Below are 20943 nucleotides of genomic sequence, written 5' to 3'. Positions count from 1 at the left end.
AAACGAGAGTTTGCTGCTGTCTTTCCTAAACTACTGAGAAGAAGTCCCATGAAAAGTCTAGAACAGATTCCTTATTCCAAACACAAAAATCTTTTGATTGGTTTTCCATCTAAAATGCCTGCTGTCTCTAAAAACAAAACAACCCAAACTTAACTCTCCACTTTCCTTTGTTTTGTGAAACTGTTTTCCAAGGTCCCAAAATCCCATCTCCAATGCACTTTGCATGCCTGCTGAAACACGACCAGTTCAAACATCTTCTAATTTTGAAGGCAAATGTATGGAGAGGAGGCAATATAAAATAAATCAGAAGATGAAAAGACATATTCTCTATCTTTTCTCTAATTATTCAACTAGTTTCTGAATGTTTTGAATGTAAGCTAAGATTTGGTCCTTTAAACATCACTTGTGCACTCTTAGCTGTCAAAAAGGCATCGGTAAATCTTCAAATACTGAATAAACACACAAACAAGAGCTTTTTCTTACCGAAATATATCACGATGGTTTTTGATGTTCCAATCATATTCTCCTTTACTGACAAGTTCGAAGAATTCCGTTCTCCTTCTGCATGAAATCAAATGAAAATTCTCAGTCTATGTGGTGATATAAACACATTTATGGGAAAATATGACCACCTCAACCAAGTAATTTAATATTTGAAATCATGAGGCTAAAATGCTATCAAAATAAACCACTTTTTAAAAAATGTTGAGGCTTTGACAAAAAGCCACAATCATTTCCAAATGTATTTACAACAGAAGAGATTATCAAGCCATAAAACAGAAATCAGTGTGGTCCCGCATTTGGGATTACCTGCTGTGAAGCCCTGTGACTCTTACTGAAAAAGTCAGAGAAGGGAGGCAAGGACACATAAAAGGTGGGAACAGTTCCAGAATGTTCTTTTATCATTCAACATAGAACTGAGCTGTATGATCATCCAAGATAATATAAACTCCCTGGTAGTAAATTCAGGACAAATACTTTTGTAGAGGTTAAAAAGTAACCATTTCATCATTTCAGGGCCTTAACACATCGGCTGTGGAGTCAGAAATAACTGTGTTTAAACCATAGCTCAGTCACTTCCTTTCTGTGCAACTTTGGAAAGTCACTTAAACCCTCTGAACCTCAATTTCCTAATCTCTAACTTGAAGGTCCTATTTGGTGACTCAGAGTTATTGTGAGGATTAAGTGAGATGACATGCAATGTGTGTTTATTAGTATCAGCACATTTTAAGTGTGGCTACACAAGCATGTGGAAATGCATGTAGAGATGTGTGGATATGGAAAAGAAAAGAAGGGAACCTTCGCAATTTGTGAAAATAGGATGCCATTCCTATTTTCAAAACTTTTGTTTAATCTAGTTTTATGATTTTTCATTTTTATAATGAGAAAGGAAAAAAAGACGTCACCATTTTGGCTCTTTAAGAATCATTTCCCAAGGTCTCACATTTTTGGCACTTCCTAATGAGAGGCTCTTTAAAGGATCCTGACACACTGCTTCCCAGTGTGCACCCCACAAAATGCTAGGCTTAGGAGGTGCTGCATGTAAAGGGGGTGCTCTGGCCAAGTGGGTTTGAGAAATGCTTCCTGTGATCCTTGAAGGTTCACCACCCACATTAGCCTTTTGAAGGCTCTACAAAACACTGAGATAGAAAAGCCTGCAGAAGGCAATGGCACCCCACTCCAGTACTCTTGCCTGGAAAATCCCATGGACGGAGGAGCCTGGTAGGCTGCAGTCCATGAGGTTGCTAAGAGTCGGACACAACTGAGTGACTTCACTTTCACTTTTCACTTTCATGCACTGGAGAAGGAAATGGCAACCCACTCCAGTGTTCTGGCCTGGAGAATCCCAGGGATGGGGGAGCCTAGTGGGCTGCCATCTATGGGGTCACACAGAGTCGGACATGACTGAAGTGACTTACTAGTAGTAGTAGTAATAGAAAAGCCTACTCGACTTGACCATAGACTCCCATAGCACTGATGTTTTAAAGAATACACTTTGGAAAATACTACCATGGCATTTATGGCGGAAGTCAGAGTAGGATCTTGGACACTTAGTGCTGACTCATTGTAGTTTGGGGGACAAAGGACAAGATGCTGAGTGCTACTGGCTCCCCTGTTTCTTGTCTGGAGTCCCCATCACCACCTGGGTCCTTACTGTTCCAAGCAGACTTCTGTCATTTATTAAGCACATGACTGACTTTGGGTAGGTTAGGGTTGGTGGGAGGATTTATGTAAAACACTTAGCAGAGTGCCTGACACACAGTAGCTCTTTAGAAAGGATTAGCTACTGTTATTAAGCTCAGAAGCATTGGGTGTACTGGCCCCAGCTGGTGAGTGGCAGAGCTCGGATACAACACAAGCTTTTGGAATAACAGTTGCCCCAAGCAGCAAAGGGCTTTCCCTGGTGGCTCAGATAGTAAAGAATCTGCCTGCAATGCAGGGGACCTGGGTTTGATCCCTCGGTTGGGAAGATCCCCTGGAGAAAGAAATGGCAACCTAGTCTAATATTCTTGCCTAGAGAATTCCATGGACAGATGAGCCTGGCAGGCTAGCCCATGGGGTTGCAGAGAGTCAGACATGACTGAATGACTAACACTTTCACTTCACTTCATACACTAATGTATAGCAAAATTTCTGGGTCATAGAATGATTCCTATGTTTAATTTGAGTTTTCTTTATAAATACAGATTGTTAGGGGCATATGTAACCTTTGAAAAAGGCTGCTGTAATTCTCTGATTTATAGGTCAGAAAACTCAAGGTGAAGGAAGGTGAAGTCATTTCCCCAGGATCCCAGGGCAGTTATGAATAAATCTAGGTAGATTCCAGGCCCCCAGCTTCCCAGCTGTGGCCTGTGTGATAATCTTTATAAACTGTGTGTAGCATGAGCCTTGGGGGCAGAATAGCCTTGCCTGCTATGAGCGTCTGGACAGAGATATGACAGCATCACAGGCTGCTGTACTGAGCCATGGTGAGCACCAGACAGAGGTTTCCATCAACAAGGAGATGCTCCCAAGAGCTGCACATGGCCCAGACCAGAGTCGTGATCCTCAGCCTTGGTGGTATTTCTGACCTCCTCCTTAGTGATAATCATTACAAAGCAACAATGTGAAATTCACTGTACTTTTGAGAAAGGAACTGGCACACAGAGCTGCTCCTTTTAGCATCTATATGTGTAGATAGAGTATACGGAGTCAAAATCAACATGGATGAAACTGTTAGGAGCACTTTTAAAACCATGGGACTGCTAAAATGAACATTTGAAAATCCACAAAGTTATAACACTCCCTGGATCCAGACGCCTCTGTCATGAGGAACTATATCATTAACTTTTCAAGAAGATCATTGGCAACCTTGGTTTTCAAGGACAATGGCAAATACCTCGGCTAGTGAAAAGCAACTTACTGGAAAATCTCATTTATAATCAGATATGTTTTTATTAGGCTTTTATCCTGCTCTCCTGACATATGTTCCACTCAGAAAAATAGCAGTCTTTAAAAAAGCATCATTTGAACAGAACTGGTAAAATTACCCTCAGAAATAATTCTAAAGATTGGTTACCAGTCACCCATCACTACGTTGAAAGTCTTTCTTGTTTCTCATTTATCTGCAAGGCACCTTTTTTTTGTAAAGTGAGAAATCACCAACCCTGTGTATATTTTAACCGGGAATATTTTTTGTAATGTTATATAACTCTCTATATAAGTATGTACACATATTCTTTATCTGTTTATCTAACTGTTCTGAATCTACTAAAAGTCTTTGAATGTTAGGAAGATTTTTACCGTCAAGGTGGCAATTTCAACTCCAGAATTATCAGACGGGGTGGCAGGGGACAGGGTGAGATGGGTACAGGGGAGTAAGATTCTCTTCTCTCCGTGTTCTTATAGCTCATTCAACAGGCAAACCGTACATCTGCAATTGATTCCTAAAGGCAGATTCTGGAGAGATTTCTGGACTTTGGGCATAAAAGCACCACAGAGGAATAGTAAATTAGTAGGCAGATGTTAATTCCAGTAATTATGACTAAAGGGAAAAAAAGTTATATGTTTCACTTTGAAAGTGAATTGTGTCCCTGTGTTAGACTAGCACCGATAACACAAGGACCAGCTAAGCATTAATACCTGAATAAAATTATCTGTTAAAGGCTGTGCTGTTGTTGACAGCACAAATAAAACTGGCAAATGCAAGAAATAGAAAGAGCAGAACAACTCTCAGTATTGATAATGGCAGAAAATTAAGACAATACAGGACCCTACACGTGAGTTCGGTTGATCTATAATCTCCAGGCTGAGAAGAGATTCAAGGGGTTGCTGGATGGGGCGTGCCCTCGTTGCCCCTACATTTACGTGGCCCCTAGTACTCTTCGTGGGCTTCCCAGGCAGTGCAGTGGTAAAGAAACTGCCTTCCAGTACAGGAAACACAAGAGATATGGGTTTGATCCCTGGGTTGGGAAGAGCCCCTAGAGTAGGAAATGGCAGCCCACTCCAGTATTCTTGCTTGAGAAACCCCATGGACAGAGGAGCCCGGTGGACTATAGTCCACAGGGTCACAAAGACTTGGGCATGGCCGAGCAACTGAGCATGCATGCATGTAGCTCTCCCCAAGGTGGGGTATTACTGTTTTTCTCACTCTCACACTGGGCTCTGAGTCCTTGAAGGTAAGAATGATATCTTCTCTCTGTGTGCATCCCCAGCAACTAGCACCGTGTCTGGCACAAAGAAGGCGTCAGTAAGTGCTACTGGATAAATCTCTCATGTTTTATTCAGTTGCAATATCATATGGATGGAGATATGAGGGTGAATCCTGGAGAAGAGAATGGCTACCCACTCCAGTACTCTGGCCTGGAGAATTCCATGGACTGTATAGTCCATGAGGTTGCAAAGAGTCAGACAAGACTGAGCAATTTTCACTCACTCATGAGGATGAACAGATATAAAATGCGTTGATGTTCATCAGAAAGTACCAAAATATTTCTTCCATTAACTTGTCACTGTGTCTGTAGTTCTACCATTAGAGTAATTTCTGTGGGTTAATTAATCAGCTCTGTTAAAATATAAGAATGTTTGGGAAGGAACAATGGGTCAAGCTCTGTACTCATTACACCTCACTATGCATTCGTTTATCCTCTTCCTTTCCAAGAAGGGACTAGTTGAGTGCAGGCAACTGTGGAGGTTGAAAACACTGAACATAGTGGACCTTTAACATTCATTGAATGATGAATGAATGAATACACCCATCTGCATAGCAGTAGGAATATTTGTTGGGTTCTTATTGTGTTTTATAAAATAAATTGTTCTAGATATTAGTCTAATTTTTTAGAAAGATGGTCAAACTATAACTCCCAACAATCTAAGCTAATGTTGGTACATTCTGTTGTCATCATCAGATGCTTTGAGAAATGCTCCTTTTTGCATCCTTTTGGAAAGACAGAGACAAAGAAACCATTAGACTGGGCGTTTTCTGTAATTGTTGATGAATGTTTGCAGAGCACAAAGGGAAGTGAAAAATTTTCAACTTGAAGATTAGTCTGATTAATTTAGAAAGCCAACCGGAAAAGCATTAAGCACCCAAATGGGTATATAAAATCTGAATTCTTGGATAATTCTCTATTTAAATAGTGATCTGAGGCAATGTGGCGTGGAGATATGAGCACAGAAACCTTGATGACTTTGGGCAAGTCATGTACCCTCTCTAAGCCCAGGTATCCTTATCTAGAAGATGGGGATAACAATATCTACCTTGCAGGTTTATATGACAATTCAATATCAGAGAGTTAAAATTTTGAAAATTTATTATGTCAGGCAGTGGGTCAGGTGTGGGGGCTCCAAGAGTGAGCTACAGAGGAAGATGTCTGCATTCACAGAGCTCCCATTCTAAAGGTGATGCAAGAAGATGCTGCAATCCTAGAGCAGTGCAGGGCAGCAGCAGCAGGCACCTGAGATGAGGGACACAGTATTCTGAGGTCACAACCTCCTGAGATGAATGCTGCACTGCTCCTGCTACCTAGAGGAATACCTTCCATGATGGTACTCAAGCTAAAGAGGGACCAATCTATATTATGTCCCAGTTTAGCTCAGCGATAGGCAAGGAGCCTCTGCTTGCAGTCTCAGCCCCATGGGTGAGTCTCCTGAGCAACTCTTACCTGGGGTCTCAGCCCATCCCGACCTGCTGGTGGCATCTACAGCCAGCTGAATCGCACCTGCATGATATCTACTGTGTTTGGAACTGGAGCCACTGCTGCCTTTGGTTTCCAAGTGTTCTCAGGAGTGGACTCAGTTTCCCCTCTGGTTCTCTTAAACTAACAGTTACAGAACTGCAGAGAGAATGGCAGAGTAGCTAAATACATTTTGGAGTCCAAATACTTGGTTCCAATCTCAGCTTTACCACTCAACATGGTGAGCAAAACACTGACTTTCTCCCAACCTCAGTTTCCTCATGTGTATGATGGGGTCAGTAATAGTACCTGCTCTGACAGAATCCCTTTAAGTGCTAAACAGAATAATGTGTATATCAAACTCCCACGTGAGCACTCAGGGAATTTTAGGTATTGTTTCCACTAATTGTGGAAGATGCAAGGTCATCTTTGTTAACTTACAGGCAGAGAGTCAGTCCAGGACCACTGTGACATCTTGAAGTTTTAACGCTTGTAATTTTGGATCTCTCTCTGTCTGCCCCGACAAGGACTATCTCTTATGGTCCAAAATTTCATTAACCTTTCTGGTTGAATGATTGTTTTCTTTATAAGGTACTTAAAATTGTCAATGTTTTCAAATTTAAATTATTTAGATTACTTAAATTTTCATCATCTTTCATACAGATAATCTCCTTTGGCCACCACCAGGACTCTAGGAGATCGGTATGGGTGAAGTACCTGTTCTTCTGTTGCTGACAAGGAAACTAAGGGAAAGAGAGATTAAGTGAGTGACTCTCTCAAAGCTACATGGCTGGTTACCAACAGGGGATATCTAATTCCTGCTTGAGATGCTGAAATTACTATTTAATTATGAAAGCTGTATTCACTGCAGGGACTCAGAAATAGGCACAGAAATCAATTTCAGAAAACCACTCAGCGGTAACTGGAAAATGTTTTCAGTGAGTTGGAAAATCAGACTGAAGAATTAACCCCCAGACTTAAGGTTGTGAAGCCTAGAAATTCACACTGAGTTTTTTTTTTTTTTTTCGTTTGTTTGTTTGTTTTAAACTTGTGAATTCTGCTTTCACCCATCATTTGTAGTATAGAGTCTTGAGCATATCCAAAGCCATTAGAAATTGACTTTACGAGGTTTTGTGGTTGTTTTTAAAAGAATTCCATATTTCCAGGAATTTTACATTGTTCTCTATTGGCATGTGGCAGGATATCCTGCCACTAGGAATGAGTCATAACGCTCAGCCCCTGCCCTCAAAGGCCTGGATCTTGTGCCTGTCCACCTAGACCCCTTCTACAGTGACTTGCCCCTTCTTAGGGGAGGAAAGCAGTGAACTTCCTTTCTGGTTGGCCTCAACTGTTTCAAGGCTTTTGAGTTAAGTAGCCAGGACAGACCATGGGGTCACACAGAGTCGGACACGACTGAGCGACTTCACTTTCACTTTTCACTTTCATGCGTTGGAGAAGGAAATGGCAATCCACTCCAGTGTTCTTGCCTGGAGAATCCCAGGGACGGGGAGCCTGGTGGGCTGCCGTCTATGGGGTCGCACAGAGTCGGACACGACTGAAGCAACTTAGCAGCAGCAGCAGCTAGGACAGAAGAACCAAGCATAATCCAAACTTCTAGAAAGTGTACAAGGCCATCCCATGGCCCACGTTTCTTCCGCCATTTCTGCTCCAGCCAGCACCGTGGCTCCTGTCTCCGCTGCCCTGCACCTCCCTTTCTGCCCTGGCGCTGCTTTGACTCCACGTGTGGGATGGGGAATGGCTGTAGGAATCCCCAGCCCTTGGGGATGCGCATCCTGGAAATGCATGGAAGTTTTAACATCCATGGGACAGCCTTGGTTTATGGAGGCTGGAGGCTGATGGCAATTCTGAGGTGCAGCTTATATAAGTCTTCTCAGATAGTCCCTGCGGGATCAAGCTTGACTGACCAGAGGGGTGGCCAACAAGTGGACGTGTCTTTAGAAGAGCTTCCCTCCTTCCCCATTTCACTGTCTTGGTCCTCGACTCCCATTTCTGATGTTACCTCCAAAAGTAGACTATGTGCATGCAAGCTCTTGTCTCTGGCTCTGCTTTGGGAAACAGGAGGGAACTCATGCTGGTTTTCATATTAAACTGGTTCACGTACACCTGGGAAGGTCAATGTTTCCATGTATAATGCATCCCCAATTTAAATGACAAGTACTTGATTCTTCCTTTAGAGAAAGAATACAGTTTGTGGAAAAGCCCCAAAACCAGAGGTAGAGGTTCCAACTTATCCACAAGTTACTTATGTGAGCCAAGCTACACTATTTAACCTACAAACTTAGTACCTGATCTACGAAATAGAGGAGATAAGTTGGATGACATCATTGCTAACAGTCCTTTCAATTCCACAACTGTATCTCTGTGAAATAAAAGTAACTGGGAGACAGTTTGTAGTAACTGCTTTCCCCTTCATTAACCCGAGGAGTTGTCTTGCCTAAAAATATGGCAATACTTTAATGCAACTTTAGACAGGCAAGTGAATCAGCCTCCTGAAGGTCTAGATTAGAGAAGGAGCAGCTATTCAGAGCCTCAAAACACAATAACACTCACAGAAAGAGAACAAGCCAGCTTCTTTGGAGTCAGCAAACATTAGCAGGGGCTGTAGCATTAAGATAAGAGCAGAGTAATGAGCAAGCAAGTGCCACCAGCTTCCCTGACTGCATCCCTCAGAGATTCGTCACATCCCTAACAGGCCTTGATGAATGGACTCCTACTGTGGACATTTTTTCTCCCTTAGAAGTTACTTGGAAACTTGGCTTGGCAAAATGCTTCTCCTTTGAGAAAAATAATGTAAAATCCTGCAAGTGTCAGACATGGGAAATAAAAATATTAAAGATATACAGGTTTCCATAAGCAATCAATACAGGAGTATTAATTCAGAAAAAAAAAAGGAACATCATGATACTTAAGTCAAAATGAAGGCCCCCAAACATGCAAAATAAATAGTCTATAAAGCAAATGAGGTTGTAGATGCCACCATTTATGAGACACACAAGACATTTACAAGACAGATAAAGTAGGTGCTATCATCTCCATTTTACACATGAAGAAAACAGGATCAGGGAGGTAGGTAATTTGATGACACACAGCTATCTAGTGGCAGAGCTGGGATTTGACTTTTAAAATTATTTTTTAAATTAATTAAAATGTATATTTATAACAGTAATACATACACATAGTTAACAAATGAAACAACACTAGAAAGCACATAATGACTAAAGCAGTGCTTTTCATTTTTCTGCTTTACTGTCCTTTGACTGTGTTTCTCAATGCTTTCGCGTGATTCTTAATTTGGCCATCATGCTTTTAATTTCCAAAAGCTCTTTCTTCTTCTACAGTTGCTCCTATTATTTTTTAAAGCACCCTGTTCTTATTTCATGGAGACAATGTTTTAGCTCTCTAAGGATATTAACAATAGCTTGGGGTTTTTGTTTTCTTCTCCCCGCTGTTTTCTCTGAATTCTGTTTATTTCCTGTTTTGGCCTCTGCTTTTCATATGGGTGCACATGCATGCTCAGTCGCTAAGTCATGTCCAATTCTTTGTGACACCATGAACTGTAGCCTGCCAGGCTCCTCTGTCCATAGAATTTTCCAGGCAAGAATACTGGAATGGGTTGCCATTTTCTCCTTCAGGGGCTCTTCCCAACCCAGGGAATGAACCCACGCCTCCTACATTGGCAGGCCAATTCTTTACCACTGTGCCACCTCGGAACTGTGCCCTGTTTCATACGGGAGGTTTTCCTAAAATGTTCTGTGGTCCTTGGTGTCTCTGTGTAATAGAATGACATTAAAAGGCTAAGCCAGAGCTGTATGTGCATGTCCCCCCCACACAGTGCATGCGTGTTATTCAGTGTTTATCTGAAATTCAAATTTAACTTCTTATACTTCCATTTGCTGAATCTGAGGAACCTGGGTATGTGGCTTATGGATTCTGGCCTCTGGTTGACTGGGCTGTGGGCTTGAGTTTTCAATCCATTTTACTTCATCCCCTCTTCTGACTTCTGCGTAAGTTCCATTCCCACCTTGAGCTTTTCTCAGTCCAGAGCACTTTCTTTCATCTCTCCAGAGGATAAACTTCTGGCCTTCTCCAGGGATAGAGGAGAGGGAGTTCTGGTTACATTGGTGGAGGACTTCGTGGGCTCTGAGTGTCCTGAAAACTGACTTTCTAGTAATCTCCTCATCTTAAGCTGTGAGCATCACATTCATTTTTTCATGGTGCTTTTTGTCTCTGAGCCCCAGGGGAGGCTCTGCGGGGCCTACAGCTCACTTCTCAGTCGTCCTGCTTTCCGGTCCACTCTGCCAGAACACCTGACCCTCATCAGCGGGCCTTCGTTTGCCACAAACATACTGACACCTCTTCTCAACTGTTGGTGTCCTCTCCCTTTCTCCTTATAGATTCGCGTTTGCTTTTAAATTTATCTGGTGCCATTTAAATGGTGTTTCAGAAGGGAGAAAATATAGACACTTGGGCTCAGTATACCAGGTTTAACTAGAATGAGACTTAAATCCAGACCAATATCATCCCAAAGCCTCTACTCTTTCCACTCGGCCATGTCATAACCCATTCACCAGAGACCAACAACAAATACCTGTGGCCCAGATTGTCAGTTGTCTACTCCAATCTCTCTCTTGCCTTTCTTTCTTAGTAATAGAACTCCTAGACTTTAGCATGGCACGCAATTACCCAACACAAAGCCTAACCTAGGGATGGCCAATGAAATGTAGGTGGAATCGTTACGTGAAGTTTCCAGAAAATGGTCTTAAGAAATAACTTGCATTACCTTTGGCTTCTTTCTTTTTCGTTCCTTTCTTCTTTCTGAGAGCTGGAAGGTGGACATTGTGCCTAAAACATGGGCAGCTACCTTGGGCTAAGGTGGAAACCAGGTGTTGAATGTGGCCACACAGAGAGATAAAGAAGCCTGGGTCCCTGATGACAATGGAGCTGCTCTACCAACTGCCGGTTGCTTATCTCCAGACTTTTTTGACGTGACAAAAGAAGTAAGCTACTGTGATTTTGGGTTTCCTGTCCCTTATAATTGAAGCTAACTCTCACTGACACCATGCCAAGCACAGTAAGATCTGAATGGAGTGACATAGGTTTCCTAGAAAAGGTGGCAGGAAATGGTTCAGCCAGATGGGGAAGTGGAGGAAGAGAGATACACTGGAGAGCAAGGGGCACTGCATAAGCTGTTTTCAAAGGGTAACATGCAGTTGACTAATAAAAAAAGACTTATTTTTTTTTCTGAAAAACAAAACACAAAGAGTAACACTAGACCAGTCTAGCTGAAGTATAAATCACATAGGAGAGAAGTGAGAGGTAAGAAAGCAAAATGGTTGGGGGCAGATTATGGAGGGAGAACCTTGAAACACGAACCAAGGTTAGAGGTTGCTTTGAAGGTGATGAGGCCACTACAGCCTTTTGAGATGGGAGTTGGAGACTCGTCTAGAATGTGAGGGAGGGTTAGAATAAAGAGTTTTGGGGTCTTCTCTATGCCTCTATAGAATTAATGTAGAGTTGAGTCCAGGAGAGTGAGCAGAGAAAGAAGAACTGGAACTCATACATAGAAGCAAGGAGAAGAGAAAACTATAAGAGATCCAGAAAAGGAGAGAGGAAGGCAGGTGCATGCTGGGGAAAAAAAGAGAGTAGACACTGACAAGAAGTCAGTAAACCTGCGGATGTCTCAAAGAAGCTAGAAAATACCAGGAATTAGTAAAAGACATTGAATCTGGGGACAAGAAAGTCTCTGCTGACCTCTGAAAGTACAATGCTGGCAGAATGTGAAGGTGGATACTGGTCTGCCAAGTGCCACCTAGGTGCTAGGAAAATAAAAGCAGTCATGTGCTCCATTTATTTTGGAAGGTAGGAAGTAAAAGAAAGGTAAGGTGAAAGGCAATGCAAGAGCATGTGGTCAGGTCAAAGAATTTCTGAAGGAAAAGAAGTTGTTTGGTCTTTAAGGTCAGAGAAAACTGTGCATATCAGTGAAGGAAGAGATGACCAGGCCACCAAAAGCAGTGGTTCCTGATGGAACAGGTTTCACAGGAAATGAGCAGGATGGAATCACCATCTAAGGTGGAAGCCTGAGCTTTGGGGGAAAGAAGGATGGCTTTTCTGAGAAAGAGAGCTAGAGGAGAGGTGAAGAATGAAGGCTTGGATTTCTTGTCATCCTTTCAGCAACACAAGTTTTTCATCATTATTAGCATCATCAATGCCATTAGAGATCTAACCACTAATGATAGTCTACAATAGAAATCTTAGGGACTTCCCCGGTGGTCCAGTGGTTAAAACTCGACACTTCCGCTGCAAGGGGCACAGGTTCCATCCCTGACTGGGGAACTGGATTCCACCTAGTTCGTGGAGTGGCCACAAATAAAATAGCAACCTTAGCCAGTCTTTAAACTAAAAATGCCCATCACTTAGTTTTAGCCAGTAGTCCCAAACAAAGCTCATAAAACAGAAGGAAAAATATGTATCTTGTGATTGTAGTCCTGACTGTCTTGTTTCACAGACACCACACTGATGAGGTTCCTTTAGATGAGGAAAAACAACAACAACAGCAACTTTAGCTCGTTTACACATTGATACCAACGTTAGAATAACAGGCAACCTCCAGTTTGGACCTGAAAGTTAATTACAGGATGAAACTTTTATATCCATTTGTCAAATAGATCAGATGCCAATACCTACTCAAAGTACAGCGTGAGGTCTGTTGCCAGGATTGACTGCTTCAAAAGCTGCATAAGGTCACTGTATTCCTTGGAGGACAAATTAGCAAAGATGTTGTGACCCTGGAACGAGAAAGTAAAAAAGCCACAGAAGACAGCATTACATCTGAGCTTGGCAACTACATGTTTTTTCCACTTTTTTTTTCAAAAACAGTCTAGAAACACGATGAAATAATTCTTTAAAAAGCTTAATGACACTCTGTGCAAATACAAACAGATTCCCTGGCAAACAGACCAAAGCCAGAAGCGCAATCATAATAATTGGCGAGGAGGACCACCAAGGGACACTTTATTACATCTAGTTTTGAAGAGAAAACTGGAAAGGCTATGTAAGAAAACTTACTAAGGCTATGCTTGTGCCAACAACTCCATTTCTTGTGGGATCACTGAGCAGAGAAATCGACAACACTTCTGGGAAACTTTCTGACCCCTGAATACATACTAGTCTCGCTAGTAAAGACTTAAGCTGGCATTTTGGAAGTACTTGCTATTGCAACAAATGACTCAAGGAAGAGAAGAAGCATTAGACCAGTGGTGCACAGGTGGCTCAAGTGGTAAAGAATCCACCTGCCAATGCGGGAGCCGCAGGAGACGTGGGTTCAGTCCCTGGGTTGGGAAGATGCCCGGGAGGAGGAAATGGCAACCCACTCCAGTATTCTTGCCCGGGAAATCCCATGGGCAGAGGAGCCTGGAGGGCTACAGTCCATAGCGCTGCAAAGTCAGTCACGACTGAGCATGCAAGCACACGATTGGGGGTGATTTGGACAATGGGCACTTCTGGCAGTGCCTAGAGACACTCTGATTGTCACGCTGATGGACGGCGCTACTGGTATCTATCGGGCAGAGGCCAAGGATGCTGCGATGCACCCAACAGCCCCCACAACGAAGACTTACTTGGCCCCAGTGACAATATTGATGAAGTTGAGAAATGGTGTGTTAGGTAAGATGAAGATACATCTGGATGAAGTGTGTGAAATAATTATAATACAGTAATTGTGAGTAGCTAGAAAGTGTAAGATATTGCTCTTGGCACAGGAGGACTCTAAAGAGTGACTTTTGCATAGAACATCCTACAAATACACCTGTATCTCCATTCCTTTGAAAAGCACACTTTTTTTCCATCCAACTTTGTTTTAGCTACACTAGACAGCTCCATAGTGTTTTTAGTCAAGTGAAAAAGCCTTTCTGTTAAGTGACAGACACTTCACTTAATTTGCTTTGAAAGTCAGGACTTTTCATTTATCAGGTTTTCTTAGTATGAGATACCAACTCACCAACAGGTGGTCTTGAAACTGGACCAGTTTTAAACCGAGTATCAAGAACCAGAAGATGGTGCAAAAGAAAGGCAGTGAAGATTTCCTGGGAACATTTTCCAACGAGAGGTAAATTAATTCTTCTGGGGAACCAGAATATCAATTAATAAATTACTACGTACCACGCACCAGATGATTTCCTGCCCCCTTGAGTTTAATTTATCTCATTAGGTGAACCTATCACTCCTTAAAGACTAGAGTATATTGGTTCCACCTGGGGCCAGGTCCAATATTAATAATAATTTTCAAACAAACTCTTCTGGACCCTTAATTCAGCCATTAGGAAGAAGAGAAATAACTGAAGGAATGCCACATCATAATTCTACCCAGGTGTCTTTGCCTGGGCCTTGCCCCTGGGTCAGTCACAGGCTGGTGGTGTACTGGGGCCTGGGAAAAAATGGTTGGGAGCTCTGGAAAAATAGTCACCTAGGTCCAGCCACACATCTAAAATTTCTCAGGGAAAGAAACAGAGCTATTAGGAGCAAGTTATAGTAAACTCTACTGTGAAGACCAGGAGGAAGATGGTCTGAATCTGACAACGTTGATTATTTTGTGAGAGTGCGTTTTGCTACATTTAAAGGACACACAGTAACTAACACAGTTTATAGCTAACAGAGTGACAAAGCTAGCCAGATCAGCTTTAATAATTATAAGTTAGTTTGTAATCAGTATATGTTTATATGCAAACTGGCCTTCTATGGCACCCTGAAATACTACTATTTCTTGTTTAGGGAGGAGTGGTACTGAAGGGGGGGTGGGAAATGTGTAGGAAGAAAGATCTAGATCAACTGTCTTCAAGCCATCTAACCTCCCTATGCCTCTGCATCATTTGGAAAGTGGGGTGGTAATAACATCTGCATTTCTGCCTTTCTGATGGGCAGTACGGGGATGGGGAGAAGAGGGGGGCATCAACGCAAAGTCTGAACACACCAGTGCTTGTATCCATTACTGCTATTCTGCATTCCTCATAGAGAACCCTGGCACAAAGGGCAGCTGATGAATTTTGCTTGTATGAAGACAAATTCTGAGTTAGTGGGGCTCTGTGACACAAGCAAATGACCTTCTGAGAAAACTCGTCCTCCTGTTTATAATCAGTTATTACAAAGGTGTGAATGTCTGGCCTCAGGGGTGTAAGCCCATCATATTACCAGCATAGAAAAGATAGTCTGATCCCAAGTTCCTCCCATTCCTATTCCCCTCTGCACACATCTAAAACATGACTTTCACAGAAGAATTCCAGAGCCACGGATGCTGGGACACTGGTTTCTGTCAGGGTTACTGAGAGCCAACCCTGATGTTTCATTCTCAACTGAAAATCCATCTCCCCCAACGGTTCTGCCTTCCGCAGCTGCAGGCAGGTTCCGGAGTGCTGACTCTCCTTTATGGGGTCGAAGAAGGCTTTCATGATATTGCAAAAGACACGCTTTCTCAAGATAGGCTGGAGGAAAAAAACCTCCATATTTAATGATGCTATTCCAGGGAAGCAGGGCCTTAATGATGATAATAATAATAATTAATGGCACAGCTAGAGAACTGACAAATAATGGGGAACAGATGATCCCTTCCTGGCCTCAAAAAAAAAAAAAAAAAAAAAAAGGTCTGTACGCCTGCAGAAAATTAAACAGATCCTTTCTTGGCAATTTCAAATTCAGATGCCTCAGCTAGAGTCAGTTAGCGGTTTTACTTTTTCTCTGTGGAGAGCTAAAAGTATAAAAGACCAACCACTTCTATTGCCCGCAATGCCATACGAAGCAAAAGAAGGCATATGGCCCCCAGCTTGGGTCTCAAGTTTAGTTGCAGTTCTCACGTTCAAATTGTACCACCAGCAATTTTAAGTTCTTTTATCTTTTTTTATAGGTTTCTCAATTATGTAAATAAAGTGTAACTTTCTCACCCCGTTTCTGATTCCCTCATCTTTTCAAATGGGTTTCGCAAAATGGAAATGCTGGGTCACTGACTTCTGGGGTCTGTTACTGGGCTTCTGTACCCTGAAGAAATGTAAAGCCATGTTCTGGTGACAAGCAGTGCACAGTCTGCTTTAAATGAATCTGAAAAGCCCCCTAACCAACAATAAAAACCCAAATGAATTAGCTCGGGAAGAAACTGAACAAGGTCCTTGGTCAGGCATCTGAAAGAATTTCTTAAAAGCCACAAAGAAGTCCGATAGTTCTGATTCTCTGTATTTCTTCTTGCAAAGAAAGAGAAGTAGGAAGCATAGTTTCACTGGTTTTCTTTCAAGGAGAGAAGCAGAATGGTGGGTTTTTACCTCGCTCTGAAGGATCATCACTGCATGGTTGAAATGGTGATGCTCTAAGGTGGCAGAGGTTCCATAGAGTTGGGCCAGGGCAGAGCCACTCCTGAAAGAGGACAGACACGTGAGTGACCACGGCCCTTCCGCGTCAACAACCTCCTCCACACCGGCTCTTTGGATCACACTGCTTCTCCTGTTTTTACAAAGGACCATGAGCAGATACATTCTCAGGTAACCACTTGTGGGGTTCACAAATCTATAAAGTAAACCTTTTGGGAACCTGCTGTGTGTTAGGCTAGACACAGTGGGTGATACCACCATGAAAAAGACATAGTCCATGCTGCCAAGAAATGTACAAACTAGTAGGGAGATGCGATGTGGTCCTAAGGGAAAAGAATGGACAGACCACACAATATAAATGCCGTAGGAAGTGTTTCAGTTCAGTCAAAGAGCTCTCGGTGTTCTGAGGACGAGAGACATGATTCCTGGCTCTGGGGGTCAGGGTAGGCTTCATGAGCTAAATCTTATAACGTTTCTGAGTATCCAGGATGAATGTCATATACTAAATGTATCTGCTATTCCATGGGAAAGACCTTGCGAATACTATGTAGAACCCATTTAATCTACTTTACATGTAAGGTTGACAAACTTCAACCACGGTTTTCCAACCTATGGTCACACTGTGATATATCAGTGTCCAACTCCAGAAAGTTCTCTGGACTTGAAATCAGAACTCAGCTCTCAGTAACAGCTTTGGGTCACAACTTGGTTGTTTGAGAATCAGTTTCTTTGTCTCTAAAATTATGATAATACTCTCTACCTTACCTGCTATTCATGAGACTACAATAAAATATTTCTAAGTGCCCATCATAGTGCCAAGCATGTAAGTAGGTTGTAGTCTATACTACTTAAAACACATAGATATTTCCATTTAAAACAAATAAAATGTTAATTAATACTTGAAAGGATTCTTTTGAATTATCTGTAAGTTTTAATCAGGGGGTATTATTTCTTTCAATCTTGCCCTAACCTATAGCATTTAATAAGTGACAATTTGTTAGGCTAATCTTAGCAGTACGTGATTAATATTTAATGTTAGTTACTATTTTTCTAACATATGGTTCATTTTTATGAAAACGCATTTTCCAAAATGCACACTGTATTGTGCCTTAGTTGTATTTGTCACGGCAAATCTAGGATGGAAATCTAGGATGAAAATCCAAATGCCTGGATGTATTTAAAATGCCTGGATGGAGTAGGTGTTTAAAAAATATTAGCCACTTGGCTAATAAGGTTGTAGTGATATGTCTAGAGATTATAGTTCAAACTGAAGGTTGATAGTAATGTGTGTTAACATATTTTAAAATAATATTATTAATAATAATAGCTCTATGAGTAAGTACCTATCATGCACTAGGCAATATGTTAACACCTCAACATATTAATTCATCTGTTACTGACAACAACCATGAAACAGTTATTATTTTCTCATTTTACAGATAAGAAAACCAAGGCTCAGAGAAGGTATGTTACTTTTCCAAGGTCACAGAGTGAGTAAGTACCAGTTCTAGATTGGCACCCAAATTCTGAAGTTTTCCTGATTACATAATGAGAAAGAGAATTTTAACTTCCATATTTCTTATATTCTAGTCTCCATTTTTGTCAAGCTGGTTGTCATCAAACCTTCTTTGAGAGAAGGTTTCAAAATTTGATTCAGAATTCTCCTGTTACAGCTGCTAACTACAGACTCAGATTTCTGCAATTGGTTTCTATCAACCAGCCACATGCCCCAGTTATTGGTGTGAATCCTAAGAGAATCACTGGTGTAAAAGTGGGGTCAAGATGTAAAATAGCATCTCCTCCTTTATCACGTTGGTTTAGCAGACCTCACAAAGTTAAATCAGCTAGATGATCACAAATCATTAACTATTTCCTTTTTTCAGGATGAGTGGGAAGTTTGTGTCCTTTACCCTGGGAACAACTGGTGGCTCCTATGCTGCCCTCTGCTCTCCCCACATCCATGTGGCCTCTGAACTGTTATGTTTCATCAGGAGGACTCAGTGCTTGTGCAAATGCATCTGAAGGTCCACGGTTTAAGAGTCTTCATCCTTACAAAGGAACATCCTCTTTGTTCCTTTTAGTAATTCCATCTTACATGTTCCACACACTCACACAATACTGAGCTTATTACAGGTATGCAGATTTTGCAACAGAAGCAGACTAATGATGCATTCATTCCTTCACCTAACAAGGACTGAGGACTATTATGATGCAAGGCTGTGAGTGTGTGGGATATGGACATAAAGAATGGCTCTTACCCTCAGGAAGCTCTCAGTCCCTATAACTGCACAGGAGACTTTCTCTGTCCACACTTTCATTAACAATGCTCACCTTTCTGCAAGCAAGGTGCCATCTTAGTATTCACAGAATGGACCATGATACTAACTCCACTTTGAGTTTTCTTTAGAATAAAATCATTTAAACAAGAATGCTTCCATTTCCATAGGGTTGCTTCAGTTACACTGTTAGGTTTGGTCTCTGTCAGATTTTCTGAGACTACAGGACACCCTGGTGCTCTCTCTCTCAGGCCGAGGCTCACTGAGAATGCTGCCTGCACCTGCCATTACCCACACACATGTTATGAATCTCCTAGCACTGCAAGAGTGAAATCCATGGTCAGGAAACTTGATAAAAGTGGCGAATCATTGAACTGTTAGGATAAACTTTATCAGAAAGTATTAGACAGAATACGAGTTGTTTGGGATGTAAAATGGCATTATGGGCAGAAGTAAAAAGGGTCTCAGAGTTAAATACATTTGGGAAATGCTGGGTTTAAGAAGTTAAACTGTTTAGATACTGTAGGATTTATCTGTGGCATCAGTGTGTGAACATATGTACTGTGATTCTGCAGGAAAGGAACATACTATGCCGTATTAACCAAACTTACTTGATCATTAAACCATTTTTTACAAGACGACATGCGTTTCATGTAATGTACTCTGTGTAAAGGGCATACTGACACTTTTTCATGTAAAATGTGGAAAAAACCTTCCAATCCATCACATATGGAAAAAAAAATGACTTTAATACCACACCTCGTTTTAATTGTCTGTGGTAAGTATATCCATCATATCAGTGGCTCTGGGGCACACAGACTATAATTGTAAAAATATTACACATACATGGAGGGTGTGTGGAGACATGCGGAGAGGAGAGGAGAGGAGAGGAGACTCCAGGTCCTTTACACACAGGATTATTTATGATGTGATTATTTATGATGCTCATTATTGATTAGGTCATCCTAACATACTAAAGTTTTTCATTTGGGGGCAGGCAGCACACTGAGGAGAGGCTTATATAAAAGGAAAGTCAATGTGAAAATGGCTCTCCCCACCCAGGCATTCAGCACTTTGCACAGCCACCAAAAGTAAGCATGCAAAAGGAAATTTCATAACTATGAGCTATGGACCCTCATAACTTCCCTGGACATGCATATTCTTTGAAAGAGAGACTTAATGGAAGTGTGCTGCCATGGCTTACAGGAAACTTTCAGAAGGAAAACTACTGAAGGTAATTAGGAAATTGAGAATTGTTGGGAGGTGGGGAGGAATGGGATTAGGCTGTCACGGCAGATTAATGTGCCCCTGTATTTCACTTCTGGGACCTGGCCGAAAGCGACAACATGGGTTTTCATTCCCAAGAAATGAGTATAAGAGATTATGCTAGAAATGAATAGAGGAAGTCTCCTAGGAGAATATACTACAAAGCTGCTTGGTACTGATATTTAATCATCAGGGGCAGCTGTAATAGGGAGGGCAATGAGTGGGAAACACTGTCCCTGGAGAAAATAGGAGCGAGGTGTTAACAGCAGTTTCAAAGCGCCATGGGATCGCTGCCCTCTCTACCTATTGATCATGCACTGCACGCACTCCAATACTTTAAAATTAAGAATAAAATATGAAAATGCGAAGGTTCACTTATCAGAAAGGCTAAGAGAATAAATCACACTGTGCTGTGACTAAAATCACAACTTTTTATTGTAGAGGCATTTTGCATTTTATATAGTAATTTGTCCCTTGCTAAATGTCTCCTGTTTCTTTATAGCCTTATATATGAAAAAAAGAAAAGGTAGCATATGCTTTGTCACATAATAATTGGTGCATTTAAATCCCATTTCCAAATCACTTAAAAGGCTGGCATTAGAAGGTGAATACTTTAAGGAAAGGGACTATTTGTTACACTTCTTTATATCCCCCACAACGCCTCGCGCAGTGCCTCGCATCTAGAAAGCACTCAATTGATGGGGAATGAATAAGGAAATAAGGATTTAGGTTTCTTCTGAGGGATTTTCCTAAACAATGGCCAACTTGCTGAGTAAATCTTATCCTAATCAGTAAAATGGTAGTTCCTCCACCATGATGTCAAAGGGTCTCTTTTCAGCATTTATTGAGGAAAACTTTAACTGAGGTGGAGTGGTGGTG

The 20943-nt window shown here is 41.6% G+C and overlaps 1 protein-coding gene across 1 annotated transcript in view; it reads right to left on the bottom strand.

Moving 5' to 3' along the window:
- Positions 1-20943, bottom strand: part of PDE11A (phosphodiesterase 11A) — a 207440-nt gene that overhangs the window by 56321 nt on the left and 130176 nt on the right. Inside the window, exons 10-12 of the mRNA XM_061397317.1 lie at positions 16478-16568; positions 12861-12961; positions 484-561 (exon numbers count right to left, since the gene is read on the bottom strand). Coding sequence (XP_061253301.1) covers positions 484-561; positions 12861-12961; positions 16478-16568 — 270 coding nt within the window. The remainder of the gene's footprint in view (positions 1-483; positions 562-12860; positions 12962-16477; positions 16569-20943) is intronic.

The sequence above is a fragment of the Bos javanicus genome, chromosome 2 (assembly GCF_032452875.1).
Source record: "Bos javanicus breed banteng chromosome 2, ARS-OSU_banteng_1.0, whole genome shotgun sequence".
Lineage (NCBI taxonomy): Eukaryota > Metazoa > Chordata > Mammalia > Artiodactyla > Bovidae > Bos > Bos javanicus.
Note: the sequence above shows the minus strand (reverse complement) of the source record. Positions and strands in the feature narration are given on the sequence as shown.